We start from the raw sequence: 25,153 nt of genomic DNA, 5'->3' as shown, positions 1-25,153 counted from the left end.
AGGAAGACAGAACTGCCCAGGGTGACAGCCCTCCTGGAACCAGAGACAAACTCTAAAATCATTTCAGGCTTGATTCGGAGCCTAACATTAATCAAACCTGTTTTGCATGTGTCTGGCATCTTTTACCTTTCAAAAGCGTTTCTTTAAATAGAGGATACTCAATTTAATTGTATCTTTACCTTGTAAGGAAAACTGGAACAAGCAACATCATTTCCATTTTACGGAAGGAACAATTGAGGCACAGAGCTTTAACAAAGATAGATGGCTCGGTCACCCTGCTCCAGCTTTGCCACTGCAGGAACACAAAGAGTGGATCACATATGGGTAGTGTCAGAGCCTGAGGACGAGCTGGGTCCAGTTCCGCTCCACAGGTGGCTGGCTCCCGACATCTGACGTAAGCTCAGTGTTAGGTAAAAAGACCAGGTTTTGGGATCGTCCTTCAGACTGTCCCTCAGTATATTTTAAAACTTATTTGTCATGAATACATAAATTAATTCGCAGTCTTCCTGATCCCAAGAGTGATCTCGCATGAGTCCGTACTCATAAGCTCCTCTCCCCTTCTCGCGCTCCCGCCGCACCTGCCGGGTGGCCCTGGCCCTTTAAGTCGGCGCACGAGGCCCCGCCCCCGTCTCGGCGCCCCACCCCGCCCGCTCAGAGTCCGCAGCCTGCGCTAGTCCTGACGCGCCCCGCCTTCCCCAGCGGTGCACTCTCCGTCCAGCTGTGCGCCCACGTCGGGAATCTCAGCCATGTCCGCCGAGAGAGAGGTAGCCGAGGCGGCCACCGCGGTGGCGGCGGCCGAGGCAGGGGCTGGAGAAAATGCCTCTTCGCAGCCCCCGAAGGCGGAGGCAGCCGGCGACGCTCAGCCGTCTGCGGCCTCCGAGGGGCCCGCCGCCCCTTCGCCGCCGCCGCCGCTGCTGCGCTGTTTGGTGCTCACGGGCTTCGGCGGCTACGACAAGGTGAAGCTGCAGACCCGGCCGGCCGCGCCCCCAGCCCCGGGGACCGGCCAGCTGACTCTGCGCGTCAAGGCCTGCGGGCTCAACTTCGCTGACCTTATGGCCCGGCAGGGGCTGTACGATCGGCTCCCGCCGCTGCCTGTCACTCCCGGCATGGAGGGCGCGGGCGTGGTGATCGCTGTGGGCGAGGGCGTAAACGACCGCAAGGTGAGCGGGGCAGGGCGGGGAGAGGCTGCGCAGGCTACCGGGCAGTGGGGCACGAGTGGGCGGGCGCCGGGGGTGTGGCAGAGCTGGGGGAAACTGGCAGGAACCCGGGTAGACGGGCTCGGAAAAGCACAGGACAGGAGACTGTGCTCTGAGGTTCCTGGAGAACTGGACTTATACTGGGGAGTGGGGGTTGAGATGGAACCCTTGCCGGCTCCCTAAATGTTTTAATCGTGGCCGCCGCCCAGAAGCCGCGGTGGTGCTGGGTGGGTGGGAAAACAATAAGGAGCCTATGCGCATGCGCTCAGTGAGCTTCCCGGCCGCCCCCCCCCCCCCCCGCCCCGCGCCCCCAACTCCCACCACCCACGAAACCTATTCGGTACCCTTGCCCCCTGAACTCTCCGCGGGTAATTGTCGTCTGTGACTCTGAGTGACGGTGGAGGGAGGGGGCTTTCCCCCCACCCCTGCCGAGGAAGCTTGAAGAGCTCTGTAGTCGGAGTTGGGCGGGGGCTCGGGGCCGTGCCAGAGCGCTAGTCACATGCTGCCCCGTGGTCTGTGGGGGTGTGAGGCTGCCCCTCCCAGAGCCCGGCCGGGGAGACAGGCACGCCCATCATGGAGGAGAGGGAGTCCGCCACCCGCTTCCCCGCATACCGGCCTTCCACTGATCGTGGGGGTAGGGGTAGGAGTGGGGACTGCTTTGGGGGGGCAGGAGGCGAGATTGGGTGTCTGGATCTTTGTCTTGGGCTCTCTGTCTCCCGTGACTGCAATATCTCCTCCGCCCGTGACTCAGCCAAGCGGACCACGACCCCAGGGGCGCCGCCCTTGGGAACTTGGGGCAGAACCCACCTCTACCTTCCTCGGAGGGGACCTTCGCCTCAGAAACCGGGCCGGTGCCCATTTGGACCGGGGAAAGGGGTGGGGGTGTGGCACCGTGAGCAGGTTGGCCCAGCTCTGCCGGTCTGTGTCTCCTTGTTGTTTATCATTAATCTTGGCCAAAACCCCAGACACCGAATAGATCCAAATGATCAAGTCTTTGAGAGACCTGGGGTAATAAGGCCTTTGCATGTCGTTTGTTGAGGGGTTTTCTTTTCAAATCAGGCCCCTGCTTGAGAGACTCACGAAAGGCAGACTTCATCTTGCCAGACCTATGGGCCCCAGATCCCAGAGCTGAAAATTTTGGATTTATTGTACAAGCATACATCGCCTTCCTCCTTAAAGGGCTTCTCCCTGGATTCAGCTTCCACTCCACCCTTTCCCCTGACTTCTAACTAATCCTACTCTGAGAAGGTGCTAAGAGGAATTTTTTTTTTTTTTGATGGGGGTAGTTTTAGTTCATGTTACTGCTCAAGGCCAACTACCTAACCCCTTCTCCCCACACTTTCCACTTTGAAAATGCAGGATATCCTGTCCAGAGTAAGAATCTGATGTAAGAGGCTGAATTCTGAGGGGAGAGCCCTTCCTCGCTTCTGATATCTGAGCTGGGGAGGGGTCCTGGGCTGAGGGATGAACATTAGCCTTGGTGAGTGGATCTTGTTCTGGACCAAATCTGGGACTGGCCACCACCTAGACTGACCAGTACACTTTTCCCAGCTCTCGATGGTTATTTCTGAGTCCGCTAGTCCTGAGTCCTGGGGAGGCCATTTCCCAGACCTCATCAGGCCAGTGCTTGTGAAGAAAGATGCTAGTCTGCCCTCTGTACTCCTCCTCAGTGGAGTCTGGGGGTTTGAGGACATGAAAAAAGGGTATGTGTGGGTGTCCCATCCCCCTACCCCATGGATCTCAAGTCTGGTTACTATGCCGAATTCCCATCATTCCTGGCAGGATTCAAGACAGACTCAGATTGTCCTGGAACAGATCCCACACCTCCCTCTCCACGCTCTTCAGAGAACCATGAGAGGCTTTCCTCCACAGACTGCCCCCTTTCCCCTGTCCTCCCCTTGACCCTGGTTGTTAAACTGGAGGGGAAGCTCCTGTTTTCTTTGCTCCCTTTCCCTCCTGCTAGGAGGCTCTTGTGCATTGGCTGAGGGCCTGGGGAAGGAGAAGAGCGATGTCTTTTCCTGATAGATGGGATGGTGTGGGTGGCTCTCCTTGTCCACTGCTCCTTTCCCCAGTCACTGGGTGAAGGTTCCTTCTGAGCCCTGGGTGCTACTCAGAGACCTTAACTTGCACTTCCATATGGCCCTTAGCACATACTGACCTATTCCTTCAGTTTTAAGATTGGTGACTGCCTCTCCTTGCTTCTGGTATTGTCATCATCGTCGTCATGATTATTGGCTAGCACTACCAAGTTCTTACTGTGTGCCAGATATTAGGCTAAAAAATCACTGAATGATATATATATATATTTTTTGCCACTTAATCCTCATTAACTGCCCTGTTTTACAGATAGGAAACCTGGGGCACAAAAAGGTTAGACAGTGTTTATTTGCCCCAGATCATACTGTCAGCAAACAATGGAGCCATTTTTTTTTTATAGCCAGAGCAGTTTGATATCTTCACCAGTATTTTATGCTGCCCCAACTATATGCTTCTTACACAATAGTAAAGTGTAAGATTTATAGGTGGAGATAAGGCTAGTATCTTCCTCAGGGAGCTGACATGAGTTTTAAGTGTTTATATATAGTGATTACAATAGGCCCTGACCCTTGGTAAACAGTCAATAAAGATACATTGTTATTGTTTTTGATGGTATTATTACTGTTATTGTTACAACCATTACTCTGAGCCCTGCTGCTACTTGTACTATTAGTTCATTGCCAAGAAGAGGGCCTGTGCACAGTGGAATGTCGTAAATTACTAACAGGTGAATGAATGAGTGAATGAATGATGCTCTTTATTTATTTAAATTATAGTTGACGTACAATGTTGTGTTAGTTTCTGGTATACAGGAAAGTGATTCAGTCTCTTTTTCCATTCTTCAAGATAGGGGACCGAGTGATGGTGTTGATCCGGTCAGGCATGTGGCAGGAGGAGGTGACTGTGCCTTCGGCCCAGACATTCCTGATGCCTGAGGCCATGACTTTTGAAGAAGCTGCTGCCTTGCTGGTCAATTATATCACAGCCTACATGGTCCTCTTCGACTTTGGCAACCTACGGCCTGGCCACAGCGTCTTGGTACACATGGCTGCAGGTGACAGGCACCCTCCATTTATCCGCTTCCCTTATCCCACTCAGATTTCCTTCCAGGCCCCTTCCCTGCTGCATGTCTGGACTGTTGTCATGGCAACACTGGCTGCCTCGGCCTATGGTGCCCAGAGGCCTCTGCAGTGTTGTTGCCATGGTAACTTTCAGGCACCAGGTCCAACCTGGTGTGCTATCCATAGCAACGTGCCCCCGCCCAGCACCCCCTCCTTGCCAGTCACCCTCCCCTCAGTTGTCAGTCTTGGAAATTAGACATGGGATGATGGAAGAAAGCCTCAGGATGAACCTAGGCAAAATGATGAGCTGGATCCTTGAGAGGTGGGAATGGGGAGTGGTGGCTAGGCGACCCATATCCCCTCCTTATGAAAGTGTCTTGCTTTAGGGGGTGTGGGTATGGCTGCCTTGCAACTGTGCCGAACAGTGGAGAATGTGACTGTGTTCGGAACAGCCTCAGCCAGCAAGCACGAGGTGCTGAAGGAGAACGGAGTCACACACCCCATCGATTACCACACGACTGACTACGTGGATGAGATCAAGAAGATCTCCCCCAAAGGTCTCAGGGAATGGGAAGGGCTTGGGTGGCATAGGACTAGGGAGAGGGGGCGTCTCTGGGTCTGTGGCTCCTAATGCTGTTCTTGGGCCTCCTACTCTCTGACAGGTGTGGACATTGTCATGGACCCTCTGGGTGGGTCAGATACTGCCAAGGGCTACAACCTCCTCAAACCCATGGGCAAAGTAGTCACTTATGGTAAGTGAATGGGCCAGAGATGAAGGGGGAGTTTGTGGAAGCATTGTGGGTCTGAGGGGTGGGATATTTGGGGCCCGGGGCTTTTGAAGGCAGAAGGTGTGGAGACTCCGGTGCTCTGAGTAAGCATCGCTGTTAGGATGGTCCTGGTTATTGCATTCAGGTTGCTGCCTCCTGGGTGTACCTACTGTCCTTCTCTTTCATGAGTCATAGCAAAATCGGTGTTCTGTGGTTTTGTTTGGGGATTATTCCTGATACAATATCAGCCTGTCTGCTTTCCCCTGTTCTACTTCCTGGGCTTCTTGGGCCAGCTGCATTTTCATTTAAAAAACTACTTCACACCCAAAATAAGTAAGTAAAGCTCAGAGCAGTCTTTGAGTCGGTTGGGCCAGGTAGCCAGCAGGTGGTAGAAGGTTCTCCTGGCACTCCTGGTGCAGGCATGGATAATTGTAAGGGGCCCGCAGTGGGCAGATGAGCATGAATCCAGACACGCTGGGATGTGCCTGGCCCCTGGATGCACAGCTGTGTGTCTTTATGCCTCAGGAATGGCCAACTTGCTGACGGGCCCCAAGCGGAACCTGATGGCCCTGGCGCGCACGTGGTGGAATCAGTTCAGTGTGACGGCTCTGCAGCTGCTGCCGGCCAACCGAGCCGTGTGTGGCTTCCACCTGGGCTACCTGGAGGGCGAGGTGGAGCTGGTCAGCGGTGTGGTGACCCGCCTCCTTGCTCTATATAACCAGGGCCACATCAAGCCCCGTATTGACTCCGTGTGGCCCTTTGAGAAGGTGAGTGTGGTGGCTCTGCACGGAGGGCCTGGGTAGGACACCCAGGAAGGCTTGGGGGTCCCCAGAGGAGGAGTCCAGGGAGGAGGGGGAGGGCTGACCCCTTTAGGCTGGCTTTTAGAAGAGCCGGATGGTGCTGAAAGCAGAGTCTTGTCTTCCTCTCCAGGTGGCGGATGCCATGAAGCAGATGCAGGAGAAGAAGAATGTGGGCAAAGTCCTCCTAGTGCCTGGGCCGGAGAAGGAGAACTAGGCTGGGGGCTAGGCAGCCCTCGGGGCCCGGGAAAGAGGGAAGTTAGGAAGCCGTGTGCTGTTTGCCACCAGACCCTCACTGTTCGGTCCATCCTCCGTTGCCGCACGTTGCCCTCTGTCCCCGCAAGGCCCCCGTGGCGATGGCCTCTTTCGTGCCCTGTTCTTTCTCTTTAGTCAGGGCTTCCCCCTCCCGCCTTCCTGCCCTCTGAAGAGGTTAGGAAGTGACCACTTGGATGTCTGGGCCCCGCCAAGGGGACAGGGAGGGTCAGAGGGAGGCCAGCTGCTTCCTGCCCCCACCCTTTCCCCAGGCCCACTGTGCTGCTTTTGTGCCAAGATTAAGGTTAGCCAGTCCCTTCCTGTCTTGTTCTGTGTGCTTCCGCCTACCCGTCATCACCCGCCATGCCCCTGCCCCACACCTCCCCAAAGAATTGAAATGTCAGCTCAGGATATGGGGCCAATCTATGTAAATCCAGCATGTCCCTGTGTTGCCCTAGTGTCCCTTCAACCCGGGCCAGCCAGCGCCCCCCTTGTCGCAAGGCCTCGTCCTGTCGCCAGCTTCTCGAGCACAATCGGGCTTTTCCCACCTCCAGGTGTTCTGACGCTCTCAACCAGAGGTGCCTCTTCCAACTGGGGCGGGAGTCAGATCTGCCCCTCTCCGTGGGAGGGACGTGGAGCCCCCTCAGCCCTTCACTGAGTTCTCTGGATTTGCTCTCAGTGCCTTAGCAAAGGAAACCTTGCTTGTGTATGTGGGGGTCCCTGCCTCATACCTCCTCCCCCCACCGTCCTCCCCAGTGCCTTCCTTGTTCTGCTGGAGCTGGGGTTTCGCTGCTCCCCAGTCCCACAACACTGCCAAAAATCTGTGTGTGTGCCAGTGGGTGGGGGGCCAGCCCCTAGTCTCCTGGGGCCTGGGGCCTGTCCTGTCCCTGGGGCCGTCGTTTCTCTGTGGTGGTGGAGGAGAAAGAGGCGGGGGAGCTTTCCCAACCTTGCAGCTAAGTGTGGCATTTAGCAGCCAGAGCTCTGAGAGACGATGCCATCTGTGTCTTGTTCTGGGACCAATGTAAAAATCAAAGCACATTCCCCCTGTCGTCAAGGGAGGCCCACTGCCTCCTCAGAGCAGGGAGGCAGCTTTTTAGTCAGCCCCAGACTTTGTTTACGTGGGTAAGGAGATAGAATAAGGGTTCAAAGTGGGGTGCTTTAGGACCTGGGCCACTGGAACCAAAGTGGGGACTTCCTGGGGCAGGGGGTACAGTAGCTCCCTCTGCCCTGGGATCTGGGATAAGGGAGGGTTATTGCCCGAGCCATTGCCAATGGGAGGTGAGGGGGAGGGGCTCAGCCTCTTCATCATCTGAATGAGGCCGAATAACATGTGAAGTGCGATTGTTTTCGCTTGTGTGTACCCACCCCATTACCGAAGCTGCCTTTGTGTTTGTGTCAATAAAACGCCAAACCCTGCGTCCTGGATCCTGCCTCTGATAGTGAAGGGGAAGGTGAGCTTGTGGAAGGCCAGCACAGCTAGCGGAAGGCTGGGGTTTCCCCCTCCCCCAGCCTCCTTCTATGTCCTGATCAAGTTTCCTTTCATCAAGTGAAATGAGGAAGAGGATCACGCCATGCGGGCACTTTTACTGTTCTCAGGCAGCATTTCACCGCTCCTAATCCCTCCCTCCGTTGACCAGCGTCATCACTTTCTCCTGTAGATACCTCCAGCCCCAACCTGGTTTAAGAGCCTTGGCAGAGGGGTGGGCTTAATGAGTAAGGCGGGCTCCTAGCCTGACTTCGAAGTGAAGACTGCGAGGCCTCTCTGTCCCGGGGGCACGACTGTCACAGCTTCCACCTCCCCCCCTCCACGAGTGGGTTTCTGGAAGTGGATCTCCAGGATGTCTTGTAGCTCCGGGCCATCCAGGACATCAGGAATGTTGAGCACCAGCACCGACTGGGGCACAGGCTGGGGCCTGACCTGGAAAGGGAGCCAGGAGACGGGCAAAGGCTCATGCGGGTTGGGCTTGGGAGGGGGCAGAGGTTGGCGCAGGTGGTGACCCTGGGAGTATGGGAGGGGGCAGGAGGCCTGGAGAAGTAGGAAGCGAATAGGTCAGTGGGGTGTTAGGGCAGTGATTCCTTCCTTGGGCAAGTTTCTGGCATGCAGACAGGTGGCCTGGCCCAGTCGCCATCCTCATCTTCCCACTTACCTCAGCCTTCTGGATCTTCCCACTCATATAGGGAGAGACTCTCAGACAGGACTGCTGTTTACCCAGTGACACCATGAACTGGCCCATCTGGCACAGGTGCTGGGCCACTGCAGGGACGGAGCAGGAGACCTTCAGCATCCAGGGCTCTCCCTTCCCGTGGCCTGATGCCCCGGATCTCATCCCACCAGCAAGGCCCTTACCTCCAACCTCAGTAAAGCCCAGCATGACACCTCCTTGCAGCAGTTCCCTCATCTCCACATCACCACCTCCATTCTTGGTCTTGCCAAAGAAGATCTCCAGCTTGTCCAGCAGCTCTTCCTCACTTAGCTTGAGCCCGGCAGGAAACCCACTGACCAGCACTCTCTGGTCATTCATCTGGCTGGACACCTGGGGAAAGACAGGAGGAAGTGGTCCCAGGCACAGCCCAACGCCCTTGTGCCCAGTGCATGGGGCCCCCTGCAGGGCCCAGGGCCCTGCCACTCTGTCACCTGGATGGTGGTCAGCATGGGTAGCTCCAGGGGCTGGACTTGAACCCTCAGCCGAAACCCTTCCACATTGATCTGATGCTCCTTTTGCTGCAGCACCTGCTTGGCCACTGGGGAAGGGGAGCAGGATTGGTCCTAGGAAGCCTCCCAGCCTCCCTCCCCGGGCTTCCTGGAGCTCACCATTGGGGTCATCAAAGGTCACCAGAGCAGAGCCTCCAGGCAGAGGGTAACAAATCCGCACATGGGAAACCACAGACTTGGCCATTGCCTTGCCCTTCTGAAAGTGTCCTCGGAACACCAGGGGGGACTCGGGCACAGGGAATGGGACCTACAGGTAGGGGAGGAGAGAGTGATGCAGACTTCAAGGTTGGGGAGAGCCCCCAACTCCCTCCCAGGAGGTAAGCACCCCCGATTATATGTGACTGATGCTGAGTGCCAGGGATTAATCCTGAAATGAGAGCTGGATGAAGAAGTGGAGTAAGTGAATAAGTGGATAAGGTCACACAGAAAGGAAATGGCAGAGCAGGAGTGAAATTACAGAGTCGGACACTACTGAAGTGACTTAGCAGCAGCAGCAGCAGCAGCAACTTTCTCTACAAGGCCACACCCCCTCGAAGCTCACCTTGCCTTGGGGGCAGTCCCTGAGATTCCTCTGCAGCTCCTGCAGCCTCATCTTTAGTCTGGCCTGCTCCTCCTGAAGGGCCTGGAGAGCCTGTTGGAGCAGAGGCGAACCACCAGAGAATGAATGAGCCAGGGGAAGGGTGCTGTGCTCTTCAGGACTCTCCAAGAGCAGGGCTGATGCTCAGCCTGAGAACAACCCAACCCATTTACCCTGGCCTGGGCTTGTCCTGGCCCAGCCTGAACGCCCTCATCTCAGCTGCTCTGAAGGGCAGGAGCCTTTGCAGCAGCCATGGCTGGGTCATTCCTGGAGCCCTAGAGTTTAACAAATGCTGATCAAGGGACTTTCCTGGTGAGTCCGGTGGTTGAGAATCCACTTTCCAATGCAGGGGACGCGGGCTTGACCTCTGGTCTGGGAACTGAGATCCACAGGTAGCAAGGAAACTAAGCCCACGTGCCACAGCTATTGAACCTGCGTGCACCACAACTGAAGACCCAGCACAGTCCAAAACAAAACAGAAAACATCGATTGAGCTCCTGCTATGAGGGACTGGGCATGACACAGGGCAGTGAAGACAAAGGTCCAGCCCTCAGGCCTGTATAAAATGGTACTCAAAACGGTTCACAATCACACAATTGATGGTGGAGAACAGCAGGAATTTGGAGGAGGGACCATCCTATAGGGGTTAACACAAGGGAGACCTAGAGGAGGAATAGGGGCTTAGAGTTGTAAGATAAGACTATCAGCTAACATTTATTAGGCACTTACTGTATATCAGGTACTGTGCTAAGACCTTTATATGAATTATATCACTCACATCTTGCAACAACCTTATGAAATAAATACACTCTTACCCTTATTTTGCAGAGGAGGAAACTGTAGTTCAGAGAGATCAGATGACTTGCCCACAGTCATCTGGCCCTAGGCAGTCTGACTCCAGACTCTTAATCTGTGCTTTACAGTGAAGAAATCAAAGTCAAAATAGGGGAGTAATTTACCCAAGATCTCCCAGCCTGTCCCATGACTGCCACCCTTTCCACTGTGCCAAGCAGCCTTTCAGACTGGGCGTGATTTGGGGCAGGTCCAGAGAGAGAGTGAGAGCTGACAAATGGCCAGGGGAATGACACCAGGGATAGGAATAAATGCACCTTTGTTTGTGGGGTGGATCGCTCACCCTGCAGTTGGAAGCCTGATAAATAAGGTCAGCTCAGGGAAGTGTGAGCTCACTAGGAAGGACAGGACTCTGTCCTGGCTATCTCTGTGTCCCCAGCACAAAACAGGCATTCAGTAAATTGTGTGTTGAGTAAATGAATGAAGTGAACGAACGACATAACAGAAGCATATTACAGAGGGTGCTGAATCATTCAGGGTGAGCTCACTCTGTTTTAAGCAGACGAAACCTAGGGCTTGATCAAGTAATGCTGGGTAATGAGTAGTGAGAAATAATCAGTGATTCTCAGGGGCAGCGAGATGACATCCATGAGTCAGGGGAGTCCATGTAGTGTCATGTGGGGAGGTGGGGACTCTGACATCCTGGAGACAGCATGTCCCCACTAGAGTGGCAACCCCGTCTTGGCTCTAGCTAAGTTTTCTTCCCATGGAATGTGGTTTCAGTATCCTATATCGTCCCATTTCTAAGGGAAATCAGAAACCTGGATTTTTTTATTGGAAAAAAGATGGCTTGACTTTAAAAATAAAATGCATTCTTGAATTGGATTCAGTCCTTAACCTATCCTCTTTTTACTTCTGCTTTAAATCTTGATCTAATTATACATATAGTTTGAAAACCTAGTAATTGGCAAGGCTATTCAATATGTAGCTTTAAATAAGTAAATGTATTTATTTTTAAAAACTTCATAAATACAATTTTAAAAAATATTCAAGAAGGGAAGTTTTTCAGCAGCGAAATGGAAAACTAGTGAAGATTTCTGAAAAGGGGAGTGAGGTAAAGGATTTAGTGTTTAAAAGAGCTCAATTTGCCCATCAAAAAATGGGCAGAAAACCTATATAGACATTTCTCTGAAGAAGACATACAGATGGCCAGGAGGCACATGAAAAAAATGCTCAGCATCACTAATTATTAGAAAAATGCAAATCAAAATTACAATGACTTCAGACAAGGTCAGAATGGCCATCATAGAAAAGTCTATGAATAATAAATGCTGGAGAGGGTATGGAGAAAAGAGAACCCTCCTGCACTGTTGCAGGAAATGTAAATTGGTGCAACCAATATGGAAAACAGTATGGAGGTTCTTTGAAAAACTAAAAATAGGGGTTTCCCTGGTGGTCCAGTGGCAGGGGATGTGGGTTGATCTCTGGTTGAGGAACTAAGCCCGTGTGCTGCAACTACTGAGCCCTTTCGCCACAACTGGAGTCCATGTGCCTCAATGAATGAGCCTCATGATGCAAGGAAGACCCCACAGGCTGCAACTAAGAACTGACCCTGAGGCCGCCAAAAAATAAACAACTAAAAATAGAATTACCCATATCATCCGGCAATGTTGTTTCTGGACATATATCCGGAAAAGATGAAAACTCTAATTTGTAGAGTTTTCACTGACACATGCAGCCTAACGTTCATAGGAGCACTATTTACAATAACCACGACATGGAAGCAAGTTAAGTGTCCACCAAGAGATGAATTTGGATAAAGATATTTTATACACACAATGGAGTATTAGTCATAAAAAGAATGAAGTAACGCCATCTTGCAGCAACATGGATGGACCTAGAGATTATCACACTAAATGACGTAAATCAGATGAGAAAGACAAATATCATATAATATCATTTATATATGGAATCTGAAAAAAAAAGATACAAATGAATTTTTGACAAAGTGAAGACAGACATAAAGAACAAACTTACAGTTACCAAAGGAGAAAAGGGGTGAGGGAGAGATAAATTAGGAGTTTGGGATTAGCAGATGCACATTACTATGAAGAAAATAGATAAACAACAAGGACCTCTTATATCATGCAGGGAACTCTATTCAATATCTTATAATAACCTGTAATAGAGAAGACTCTGAAAAAGAATATGTATATATGTATAAGTGAATTACTTTGTTATATACCTGAAGCTAATACAACACTGTAAATCAACTATACTAAAAAAGAAAGAGATTTCTATCTGACAGTGATGGCAGGATGAACTGGAACAGCAGGAACTGTGGAACGAGGAAACAAGCCCAGATTCTGCAGCTCTAATTCTCACAGATGTGACAGGAGCTGACCTGAGCCTCTGGCAGTGGGCACAAGGAACACGTGTGGGTGAGTATGTCCCTTGAGGAAAAGCCCCCAGACTCTGGATGTTGTATTAAGGAGACAAAGGGGACAGATTGGAGAGACAGTGCTGAGGTTGCAGACCTGGGTGTTCAAGGGTTTGGTATAATATCATTGACCCGACAGGCAAGGGAAGAGAGCCAGTAGTTATTGGGGACCTGCTAAATGCCAGGCACAGTTGGCCTCCATCCCATTTAAGTATCACGAAACTGCTTCCTATCTCCAATTCCCAGCCAAAACTTCAGACTTTTCAAGGACAACAAAGGCTGATTATAGTGATTTACTTGAATTCAGGACTTCCCTGATCGCTCACTTGATAAAGAATCCGCCTGCAATGCAGGAGACCCCAGTTCAATTCCTGGGTTGGGAAGATCTCCTGGAGAAGGGAAAGACTACCCACTCCAGTATTCTGGCCTGGAGAATTCCATGGACTGTATAGTCCATGGGGTTGCAAAGAGTTGGACACGACTGAGCAACCTGCACTTGAATTCAGTTATACATGCTATTTATTTCTTTAACATTATAACATATAATTTAACATTATAACATTGGCACCAAGTTATAATATTGGCACCTGCCAATATCTGTCCGGTGCTCAACTGAAAAAAAAAAAAAATTCTATCCATTTAACATTGAGCTCATTGAGACTGTAAATTCTGGATACATAGGAGTGAATTAATGATTTGAGGTTCATTTGACTACATGCAAGCATTCTTCAGAATGCTGAAGCTGAAGCTCCAGTATTTTGGCTCCCTGATGTGAACAGCCAATTCACTGGAAAAGACCCTGATGCTGGGAAGGATTGAAGGAGAAAAGGAGAAGAGGGAGGCAGAGGATGAGATGGTTGGACAGTATCACCGATTCAGTGGATGTAAACTTGGGCAAAACTGGGAGACAGTGGTGGACTTGGAGGCCTGGCATGCTGTAGTCCATAGGGTCGCAGAATCAGACATGACTTAGGTACTGAACAATAACAACAACAAATGCATTCTCCTCCTTATTTGTGAAGTTTAGAACCTGACCACCCCTATAATAAAATCTCATGCTGTCTGTATTCATCATAGCAGTATTGGCAGGTAGTGTAACGTGACAATTAAGAACATAAATTCTGGGGCCAAACCTGCAGGACTTACATCCAGCTGTTCTTACTACTGCAAGACAATGGGCAAGTTGTTTAACTCTCTGTACCTTGGTTTCATCTATAAAATGGGGATACCAATTTCTACCTATGTATAATTTTATTTGTCAAAGTAGTTTATGGCATCTGATGAGTGTTATGTTAACTGTTTTGTATTTAATAATCCCCATTTGATAGTTGAGGAACCTGAGATCCGTTAAGGTTAAATAATAGGGAAGTTTCCTGGTGGTCTAGTGGTTAAGATTCTGGGCTTTCAATGCCATGGCCCGGGTTCAATCCCTGGTCAGGGGACTAAGATCCTCTAAGCCAGTGGTCCCCAACCTTTTCGGCACCAGGAACCAGTTTCACAGAAGACAATTTTTCCGTGGACTGGGGAGGAGGATGGTTTGGGGACAATTCAAGCACATTATATTTATTATGCACTTTATTTCTATTGGGGCTTCGCTAGTGGCTCAGACAGTAAAGAATCTGCCTGCAATGCAGGAGACCCGGATTTGATCCCTGGGTTGGGAAGATCCTCCTGAAGGTGGGCATGGCAACCCACTCCAGTATTCTTGCCTGGAGAATCCTGACTGGCTATAGTCCATTGGTTGCAAAGAGTCAGACATGACTGAGTGACTAACACTATTTCTATTATTATTACATCGGCTCCACCTCATATCATCAAGCATTAGATCCTGGAGGTTGAGGACCCCTGATATAGATTTTATGCTCTGTGCCATGCAGTCCTATATTACAGACTCTGGAGACATAGCAATGAAAAAAAAAAAAAGGAAAATATGTTCCCCCTTCATCTGGTTATGTCCTAGTGCAAGTCATGCAGTGGGACCAAAAATAACAAAAAATACCCTTAGTGGGCAAAAGTGAGTCAAACCCAAGGGTACTGAAGACACATGGTGTCAGGAACAGGACTTGGTGGATAGGACTCTGGGTTAGAACAGTATGTGCTAATGATAGAAGCCAAAAACGTGGAAGAACTCATCCAGAGAGAGAATGAGTGATCTTTGGGACTTCCCTGACAGTCCAGTGGTTAAGAATCCATGCTTCCACTGGAGAGAGCGGGGGTTTGATCCCCAGTCAGGGAACTAAGATTCTGTATACTGTGCAGCACAGCAGAAAAAAAAAAAAATCTTCCAAGATACCTAGTCAGTTTTCAGGAAAGATAAATGAATGTAGAGGATTCTCAGGTGGCCCTAGGGGTAAAGAAACCACCTGCCAATGCATGAGACACAGGTTCGATCCCTGGGTTGGGAAGATCCCCTGGAGGAGGAAATGGCAACCCACTCCAGTATTCTTGTCTGGAGAATCCCATGGACAGAGGATCTTGGTGGGCTACAGTTGCAAGCTCTTTGCATAGGGTTGCAAAGAGTCAGACACGACTGAAGCAGCTTAGCATGCACGCAGGTAGAGGAATGCTGAGAGGAAAAAGAGGCCATAGTCAGGACAGGGCCAGGGCCAGAATTAGGTAGTGTCAGAGACACAAAGGAAGAAGAAAAATAAAACAGCGAAAGAAAAAGAGGGCTACAGGGAAGTCCCCTCCCTCATTTGCTTCCATATTCACTCATACAACTATCAACTACGAGGCATCTACTGTGTGCCGGACCCTACTCTAGGCTCTGGGGATACAGTAGTGAACCAAACAGAGAAAACTTCACTGTGGAGTTTTTACATTCTAGGGGATGAGCCATATGTGTATGTGTGTATTTGCGCTCACTCCTGTCTGACTCTTTGTGACCCCATGCACTGTAGCCCACCAGGCTCCTCTGTCCATGGGATTCTCCAGGCAAGAATACTGGAGTAGGTTGCTAGTTCCTTCTCCAAGGGATCTTCCTAACCCAGGTCTCCAGCATTGCAGACAGATTCTTTACCATCTGAGCCACCAGTCATTTCCTTCTCCAGGGGATCTTCCCAACCCAGGGATCAAACCTGCATCTCCTGCATTGGCAGGCAGATTCTTTACCATTGATATAGGCCATGAGTATAAACATGAGAGTTATCCATGCAGAGATATTTAAAGTCACAAACTAAATGAGATTAACAAGAAGGGGTTCAAGTGCTGATTTCTGGGGCATCCAACACTAAGAGATCAGGGAACAAGGTAGAACCAGCTGAGGAGAATGCAGAAGCGAGGCTAGTGAAACCGGAGGGAGAGCAGGCATGAAGAACAACACGCTGAAGGAGGAAGAGCCTGGGCTGGGCACAGTGCTGCTAACAGGCCTTCTGCCAGGAGGCATGATAGTGACCTCTGAGATTGAGCAAAAAATCCTCAAAAAAATAGTCTTGCTTATCATAAGGAAAGGTCGGCACACATACAAGAATGATTACTGTAGCCTTGTTTACAACAGAAAAAAAAAAAAAGAAATCTACATGGCCAACAGGAGAGAAACAATTCAATATAAAATATTAGGTGCTATGTGCTTAGTCTGTCTGACTGTTTGTGATCCCATGGCCTGTAGCCCACCAGGCTCTTCTGTCCATGGGATTTTTCAGGCAAGAACACTGGAGTGGGTTGCCATTTCCTCCTCCAGGGGATCTTTCTGACCCAGGGATTGAATTGGCATCTCCTACATCTTCTGCATTGGCAAGTGGATTCTTTACCACTGAGCCACCTGGTAAAGCCCATATAAAATATTACATAGCAATTAAAACACATAGTAAAGAGGAACATTTAACATGAAATGCTCACAATAAACCAAAAAATCAAAATATAAAATTGCCTATATTCTTCCTAGTCTGTTGATTTTAAACATTTTAACTCATGAAGATATTTATTAAAGTATAGAAATGCAAAAAAAATCTTGGAAGATAGACATCACAATGCCATTAATAGAGGTTGTCTCTCAGCAACGAATTTAGGGTGTTTTGTTTTTTTTGAACTCTAATTCTAGATTTATTCAACATAATTATTTTACTCCACTCGACAAACACAACATTATCTAAAATGCAACAAAGTTATAAAACTCAAAACAGAAAATTTATAGTACTGACTGTACAATAAAAGCCAGAAAAGCCATGTACACGTTGCCAAGGTAACCTGCAGGACCACCACAAATACCAACAGTGTGGGGGTTCTGTGGTGACCTGGCACACCTGGCTCTCAACTTACCAATTTCAGAAAGAGAGGGAGACGTGGGGCAGGGGGTGGTGGTGTATGCACGCACACGTCTAAAAAGAACCATTTGGGTAGATAACTGGAGATATCTTACCCTAGAGGTCAGAAGAGGACTCAGGCAGGGGAGTAGAGCCAGGCTAACAGGAATGGCCATTGTGTAAAAGCATGTCCTTTCCTGTGGGACTCCACAGGCTTCCAAGTCATCTGTAGAATGGGAAGACGTGCTCCCAGGCTGACGTTGACCCATCACTAGGAGCCCCCTGCTCATCTCTGTTGGCTTTGCCACCAAACCGACTCTCAGGAACTAGAAATGTGAAAGCTTTCTAGCTAGAAAACAGGAGGGGATCATTACAAGCAAGTCGCCAACCAAACCAAACCCACAACACTCTGCAGCTGGAGCTCTGCTGCCCCGGGAACATCTCAACTGCTCCCTTCACCTTCCAAGTCTGCCCCTGAGGAGGGATTTCTTTCCTACCAATCCTTCTTCGGCTAGAAAAGTGACAGAAATGAGTTGGATGGGGTAGAGCTTCAGTCGCCCTGATTATCGGGAGGAGCTGGAACTAGAGTGTCTCTTGTCGTGGTGGCAGCCCCGGGAGAACGGGATCGTGGGAGCACCAGGGACTTGAGTCTGTCGAGGGGAATATGACCTTCTCCTCATCCTTGGACCTGCGCCATGTGGGAAGCAGTGGCAGCATTCTTCAGGGGCAGATGGGGGGGATTGCCTGGGGGGTGGCCAAGGCCAAGGGGCCGTAGAAGCAATAGCCGTGATGTCCTGGTCGTTGATTTATTCTCTGTCCATGAGCTTCAGCGCCTTCTCAGTCTCATGTGGATTTTCAAACTCATGCATAGGCACAGCCTTTAAACAGATGGGGGTGGATGCTTTCTACAGGCATATGTCATTTTAATTTTCCCAGAGGTGGAGAATATCTTCATGATGTGATCCTTGATCACATTCCTGGTGAGCCTCCCCAGGTGTTCTTTGGTGGGTTTAGGGGAAGGGTTCTTTTCCTTTCCTTTTCATCTCTTTCAGCTGGTTTACATTTGGAGCGTGAACGCCACCTGTTGTCATGTCTGTGCCAAGAAGGACTTGGAGAGCCAGAGGAGCTGCTGGAGCTGGAGCTGGGGAACATGCTGGAACTTCCTGAGCAGTTTGATGCTGAAGGTGAGCTGGAGCCACTGATGGAAACTGTGCTGGTGCTCGAGCCCAGACTGGAGGCAGAACTGGACCGAGACCTGAAGCTGCTGCTACCACTGGAAGTGCTGTGCCTCTTTTGACTTTTATCTCTGCAGGGACATTACTTTGCCAACAAAGGTCCATCTAGTCAAAACTATGGTTTTTCCAGTAGTCATGTACGGATGTGAGAGTTAGACCATAAAGCAATCTGAGCACCAAAGAATTGATGGTTTCAAATTGTGTTGAAGAAGACTCTTGTGAGTCCCTTGGACAGCAAGGAGATCAAACCAATGAATTCTAAAAGAAATCAACCCTGAATATTCACTGGAAGGAATGAGGCTAAAGCTGAAGCTCCAACTGGCCACCTGATGTGAAGAGCTGACACATCAGAAAAGCCCCGGATGCTGGGAAAGATTAAAGGCAGGAGGAGAAGCGGGTGACACAGGATGAGACGGTTGGATGGCATCACCAACTCAATAGACATGAGTTTGAGCAAACTCCAGGAGTTGGTGATGGAAAGGGAAGCCTGGCATGCTGAAGTCCATGGGGTTGCAAAGAGTTGGATGCGACTGAGCGACTGAACTGACTGACTGAAGCTCCTTTTTTCCAGTTCCAATGAAACCACTCCCCCTTTCTGGGGTGTTCAAAGCAGCAATGGTGGTCTCACTTATCTGAACTCTCACTTCTAACTTGAATCTGAAAAAGGATCCCTAATTGACTGCAATTTGTGCCAGAGTGCATCATCTTCCCACCACTGTGGCTTCCTCCTGCTCTCGGGGTGATTTTTCAGAATTACAGTTTTCTGAAACCACCTTCCTTATTTCCTGTTTAAGAGGAAAGTCCCTCTAAGAGAGCAGTTTTAGGACTTCCTTGGTGGTCCAGTAGTTAAGAATTTGTCTGCCTGGGATGAATTGAGAGAGTAGCATTGAAATGTATACATTACCATATGTAAAATTTGATAGCCAGTGGAAATTTGCTGTATGACGTGGGGAGCTCAAATCCAGTGCTCTATGACAACCTAGAGGGGTGGCATGGGGTGGCAGATGGGAGAGCGAAGTTCAAGAGGAAGGGGACATACATATACTTACGGCTGATTCATATTGATATATGATAAAAACCAATACAATGTTGTAAAGCAATTATACTCCAGTTAAAAATAAATACATTTAAAAATAATCCACTTGCCAATGTAGAGGACTCAGGTTCGATCCTTGATCTGGAAAGATCCCACATACCTCGGAGCAACTAAGCCACAACTACTTGGCCTGTGCTCTAGAGCCCAGAGCCACAACTTCTGAGCCCATACACCTAGAGCCGACGTTCTGCCACAGGGGAAGCCACTGCAATGAGAAGCCGGCATCCCGCAACTAGAGAGTAGCCCCCCACTCACCGCAACTAGAGTCTGCTTGGAACAATGAAGACCCAGCACAGTCAAAAATAAATAAAATAATTTTAAAAAGAGAGAAAGCAGTTTTAGCAGAGTGGTAGGAGTGAGGTGGGGGTGAATCAAGATCGTCCTGGGGAACTGGGGTTCTGAAAATGTTGGTACTTTTAACAATAATGAACAGGTACTGAGCACTTAGTACATGCCAAGCAGAGTGCTCAGTGTTCACTGTGTATTTTAGGGATTATTTAGTTTAATTCTTGCAGATAGGTATTCGTCTGTGGAAGTGTTACTGCTATTCCCACCATGCGGATAAGGGTATAGGACTTATATAATTGTACCCCGCTCTAGTCCTCTTGCCTGGAAAATTCCATGGACAGAGGAGCCTGGTAGGCTGCAGTCCATGGGGTCGCTAAGAGTTGGACATGACTGAACAGCCTCACTTTCACTTTTCACTTTCCTGCATTGGAGAAGGAAATGGCAACCCACTCCAGTGTTCTTGCCTGGAGAATCCCAGGGACGGGGGAGCCTGGTGGGCTGCCGTCTATGGGGTCGGACAGGGTCGGACACAACTGAAGTGACTTAGCAGCAGCAGCAGCAGAGAGGCTAGTAACTTGCCCAGGGCCCCACAATTGGAGGAACCAGGTTCTGAAACCAGTCAGGCTGGCTCTAAAGTCTGGGGTCTTTCTTCCTACATTTGAGAGGCAGATGAAACATTTCCAAGAAAGAGATCTATGTATTTGTAACAGATGGGATAGTATGAGGGTGAGAAAGGCTGAAGAATTTAGATGAGATTCATTCATTCAACAGATGTTTACTGAGTGCCTACTGCATGCCAGGCACTGGTGATCAAAGTTGGACAGGCTGAAACAGAGGACCAGCCAGCAGACGGCTTAGTCTATCGTGAGCCGGGGCATTCATGGGTTGGGAAAGGGGGGACCAGAGCAGACGGGGGTAGGGGGGTGGGGGTTAGGTCTCAGAAGAGGAACACTTCTTCCCTTCATCCTGAAGAGAGTCCTAGGTTAAGCTGAAATGGAAATGTAAGGAGGGGAGGAATTTGTTAAGGAAGATCTCAGGAGATAAAGGTGTGAGCAATTCCTGAATTTTTAGGGGTCACATTACCCTTTTGAGTATATAATGAAAATGATGGATTCTTTCTCCAGAAAAATGCACATCCACACAAGGAATTCATGATCTCCTGTGGTGCAGTTTTTAGAACTGTCTCTGAGGCCGTTAGAGGACCAACACCCTAGAGATGTCATCCCAGCTGGTCTCTCCCTGGACCTTCTGCAGGTCTAAGAGATGGGCAGGAAGAGGCTTGCTTGCTAGACTGCAAAAAACCAGGAAGAGGCTTGCTTGCTTGCTAGACTCTGAGAAACCGGTAGATTTCTGGCCAAAAGCGGCGCTCCTCTGATTCTTCCCACCCCCAAAACCCTCCTCCTCACCGACACAGTCTGGGATCCGGTTGGCAAGAGCTGGGCACACATTGGCAGAGTCCCCAGTAACGAAAACTTGCTTGAACTTTGAGGAGCTTTGTTCTCGCCCACCGGAGCCTGGAAGACACTTCTTCCTTATGCAGGCTGTTTGCTTTCACTTTCCTTTCATTGAAGTCCCTACCCCTCCCACGCTCCACCCCTGGGTGGCTTCCTGGCCTTCAAAGTTGACTTCCCCCAGCTATGAAGGCTCGGGTAAGTTACCCTACAAGCAAATACAAACTGAATGCTGGCCCAAATCAGCCGTTTCTTCCAGCATAGCAATCCCAGTACAGGCCTATTCGTAGAATTTTGTCTGCTTTGTTAATGGCTTAGAATGTTACCCAGAACATGCAGATGTTGATAATTGCAACCATGATAGATAAAAGCCCCAAGTTCGCCAAACTGTGGTAATAGCCAGCATTTAAGAGCTGTTACATGTCCAATTCTGCTTTTCATGAATTAACCTTCAAAACGACCCCTAAAGTTGGTTTTATTTTTTCCATTCTACAGATGAGATTCTAAATTTGTAAGACACAGTATAGAAACTTGCCCTAAGTCCCACTGCTAGAAGTGATACAAATATTCAAGTACTTGAATTTTTGCCACGGAGGGTTTATATTTTGGTTCCATTTGTGACTCTTGAGTAGGCAAGCTGTTAACACTTACTGGAGACATCCAGGGCTTCCCTGGTAAAGAATCTGCCTGTAATGCTGGAGACCTGGGTTTGATCCTTTGGTTGAGAAGATCCCCTGGAGAAGGGAATGGGTCCCCACCTGTATTCTTTTTTTCCTCCCTGTATTCTTGCCTGGAGAATTTCATAGAGCCATTCAGCACTCAAAGGTGAGTCAAATCCAAGTATAATTAAATACTGCAGGATGTTTTGTATTTTCACCCAATCCAGGGTTTCCCACTATTTTGGGCCCCTTTCTCAATCCCTGTACTCCTCATGTAAGTATGCCAAGTTTGAGGCTTGGCAAGTAGGCCCATTTGAATCCTAGTCCATTTAGTAGCTTAGAACCAGCTTGGCTAGAGAGCCTATTTCATCAGGAAAACCTGGTCACAGTTAAGTACCCAATGAGAGGTGAAACGTCAGCTAAAAGGGCCAAATGCCTTTTCTGCAGTCCAGTGGTGCCAAGTCAGAGCCTAAACCCCTTTCTTGCCAGACCATTTGGGATCGCTCCCTTATGCAACCAGGAATGGTGGCACTGTGGCTCAAGCCTTCATTGCTGGTGTCCATCCCATCTACAGCAGTTCTCCAGTGTGGTTCTCTTCCAAATAGCACTTGAATAATCTGGCACAGGGGTTCAACAAACCACAATTCAGCAATTCTCAATCCAAAGGAGATGGTGTGCTCTTAGAGGGGTCTTCAGATGTTACAATGTACGTGTGTGTGTGTGGAGGGTTCTCTAAACATGTAATGGGGTGGAAGCCAGGGAAGCTTAAACAAGTTCACACGTAAAACTGTCCAGATAGCTCTTCTGGGGAAACAGGACAGTATCACATTCTACCCGTTCAGTCAGACCATTAAAGGATTATGAGGCTGAGGACAGAAGTAGCCCATGTCTCATAAAAGCAGACATAGCTTTTATTTTACATTTTCCCACAGTCCCTCATGCACCAATGTCATTTTCCAGTTTAATAACACAGGAAATAGGCAGACAGATGCACACTTTTAAAATATTTTTATTAACTGAGACAGACCTAAAACCGCAGCTTCTGGAAGAACCATTTGTTCTTGCCAGTCTTGTATCTGGAGGGGGGAAGAAAAAAGGCACAAATGAGAGCAGGAATCACAGAAGGCAAAACTGTCTTCATGGAGGACAGTGAAACCACACTCCAACATTCACTACCAAAGCCTTCTTACCTCTCCTCAAACTTGACCTTTGCCTCTCGTCGGGCCTTGCGTTTGAGAGCAGGGTCTCTGAAGACATCCTTGTTGACAACAGTTTTGTCCAAGGGGATATCCACAGAGTATCTGGGGACAATGGCAGGAAGGTAGGAGCAGCCCACAGGCCGCCAGGGCCCTCTCCCCTCCATCCCACTCCTGGGACACTGGCATGTTACGGCCTGACTCTACAGGAGTTATCAACACAGGCTGAAGTCCCGATGACATTTTCTAGAAACATCCAATTTTAACAAAATCATCTACACAGATTCAAACCACTGAAAAACTTCATGCTTCCTTCTCTCAATTTCCCACAACAACCCTATCCTATGATACTATTATCCTTGAGAGAGAAAGAGGGCAGGCCAGATCCTGTGTTTTACTGTGGCTGCAAACAAATGGAACAATCTCTCCTTAACACCTAAGCTTGGCCAAGTCAGGGAAGACACTTTAGAAGTGTTTTCACGGGAAAGTGAACAGTGAAGTCGCTCAGTCCTGTCCGACTCTTTGCGACTCCGTGGACTGTAGCCCACCAGGCTCCTCCGTCCATGGGATTCTCCAGGCAAGAGTACTGGAATGGGTTGCCATTTCCTTCTCCAGGGGATCTTCCCGACCCAGGGATCGAACCCAGGTCTCCCACATTGCAGGCAAATGCTTTAACCTCTGAGCCTCCAGGGAAGCCCAAAGTGAACAGTAAAAGAGACAATACTGGAAACCACTGCCAATGACAAATTCAAAATGATGTCTCTCCCCACACTACAGTGGCCACCAGGTTGTCGTCTTATTCAGTAGGGCAGAGAAGGGGAAAAGAGAAGTCATTTTCATTTCCATTCTTGAGATGCTCACCTTGTGGGCATGAGGTGATTATAATTATAAACTTTCACAAAAGACTTGATCTTTGACCTCTTGGCGATTTTCTTCTTGCCCATGGCAGCTGTCACTTTGCGGGGATAGCGATCAATTCCAGCCACCAGAGCATGGCTGTAGGGTCGGTCTGAGGTGCCGTCATCAATGTTCTGAAGGAGCAAGAATTACATGTTACCAGCCATTTAGGCCCTGTGCTAGAATAACCCTGTCCCTAGGCCTCTCAGACCCATTACTGTAAAAACCACACCGCAAACATTCTAAGTGCTATGCTAGATGCCCAAAGAGTAACAGTGAAAAGGGAGGTATCTTTCCCACTGGGAAGGCAGGGTGCCTGGGAAGTAAAAGACTTAAATTGTAACGACAATGAACAATTATAATTAGTGACTGCTATATGTCAAGCACCAGTTCTCAGGACTTTACTCTTATCTCCTCCAGGGGTAGAGACAGGATGTGGGAGATGGGAGGAAGAGGAACCAAGGGGAATCAAGGGCGCCCCAGTTAAAAACAGTGATATAGGTGACCAGAGCTTAGGGAAATGTCATAAAAGGCTGGAGACGTAGGCAGAAAGCAAATACCGAAGAGCTAGGTTATGCTAAGTGACTATGTGGACTAGAAAAAATTTCTCCTCTTTTCACGGAGTCCCTTGCAGCGGCACAGGTTAAACTCTACACCTCTAAACCTCTGCAATAGAAAGCAACCCTGCAGTAACTGTTAGGACTGGACATGACGATACCCGTAAGACAGTGCCACGGACCAAGCAAGAGTTCATAAACCTTGGCCATTACTATTATTAAAAGCCTCTCTGACAGAGGACAGCGTTAGGTGTTAACTACCCCACTGAACTCCCGTTTATTTTGCGTCTTTCTCAAAAGGTCTCATGCATTCACAACCCCCCCGCCCCGCAATGCTCAGGGAGTAATGCCCCCAAACTGGGTCTTGAATTTCAAGCTGCCCGCCAGCCCAGCCCAGCCCATTCACGGGATAAAGGCGCACAGGCCCGGGGGGCTGGTACCTTCACGATGACCGCTTTGCGTCCGGAGTAGCGACCGGCCAGGACCAGTACCACCTTCCCGGGTTTCATGAACTTGCCCATTTCTACAGAGGAAGGAGAAGGGGTCGCTCAGAAATCCGCCAGCTCAGGCTGTGGGCCCCGGAACTTCAGCTGCGCTCACTGCCGTCTCGGTTCAGGTTGCCTGCGGGCCCTGCTCGCAGAACAGGACCTGGTAGGAAGCCGCCAGAGACCGGAGAAGGGAAAGCACCACGCACCACCCCGCAACTCGACCCCTAGGCCGCGGATGGCGGCGGATTGGAAAACCCAACCACAGCCACCACTCACCGGTAGCTACCACTCGGGACTACAGCAAAAAGGAAGAAAGGGCACTTCCGCTAACCTTTCACCCCGAGGAGCGTGATCTCACTTCCTGTCCCGCCTCCTTGGGCTTCTCCCCGCCTCTTCCGAGGCGCTTAGAATCT

The 25,153-nt window shown here is 49.5% G+C and overlaps 3 protein-coding genes across 3 annotated transcripts; 1 reads left to right on the top strand and 2 right to left on the bottom strand.

Moving 5' to 3' along the window:
- Positions 1 to 694: 694 nt before the first annotated feature.
- On the top strand, positions 695 to 7,526 carry VAT1 (vesicle amine transport 1). The gene is made up of 6 exons (XM_052658452.1): positions 695 to 1,160; positions 4,080 to 4,287; positions 4,681 to 4,851; positions 4,957 to 5,046; positions 5,587 to 5,828; positions 5,992 to 7,526. Exons 1-6 carry the CDS (start codon positions 747 to 749, stop codon positions 6,073 to 6,075), a joined length of 1,209 nt encoding a protein of 402 aa, XP_052514412.1. The 5' UTR covers positions 695 to 746; the 3' UTR covers positions 6,076 to 7,526.
- On the bottom strand, positions 7,402 to 21,011 carry IFI35 (interferon induced protein 35). The gene is made up of 7 exons (XM_052658476.1): positions 20,899 to 21,011; positions 9,365 to 9,454; positions 8,923 to 9,070; positions 8,746 to 8,852; positions 8,458 to 8,644; positions 8,258 to 8,364; positions 7,402 to 8,028 (listed from the first exon to the last, which is right to left on the bottom strand). Exons 1-7 carry the CDS (start codon positions 20,938 to 20,940, stop codon positions 7,837 to 7,839), a joined length of 873 nt encoding a protein of 290 aa, XP_052514436.1. The 5' UTR covers positions 20,941 to 21,011; the 3' UTR covers positions 7,402 to 7,836.
- Positions 21,012 to 22,593: 1,582 nt separating this feature from the next.
- On the bottom strand, positions 22,594 to 25,080 carry RPL27 (ribosomal protein L27). The gene is made up of 5 exons (XM_052658490.1): positions 25,017 to 25,080; positions 24,693 to 24,775; positions 23,660 to 23,829; positions 22,793 to 22,903; positions 22,594 to 22,678 (listed from the first exon to the last, which is right to left on the bottom strand). The coding sequence occupies exons 2-5, from the start codon at positions 24,771 to 24,773 to the stop codon at positions 22,630 to 22,632; spliced, it is 411 nt and encodes a 136-aa protein (XP_052514450.1). The 5' UTR covers positions 24,774 to 24,775; positions 25,017 to 25,080; the 3' UTR covers positions 22,594 to 22,629.
- Between the last annotated feature and the right edge of the window lie 73 nt (positions 25,081 to 25,153).

The sequence above is a fragment of the Budorcas taxicolor genome, chromosome 19 (assembly GCF_023091745.1).
Source record: "Budorcas taxicolor isolate Tak-1 chromosome 19, Takin1.1, whole genome shotgun sequence".
Taxonomy (NCBI): Eukaryota; Metazoa; Chordata; class Mammalia; order Artiodactyla; family Bovidae; genus Budorcas; species Budorcas taxicolor.
This window is presented reverse-complemented; position numbering and strand designations above follow the sequence as displayed.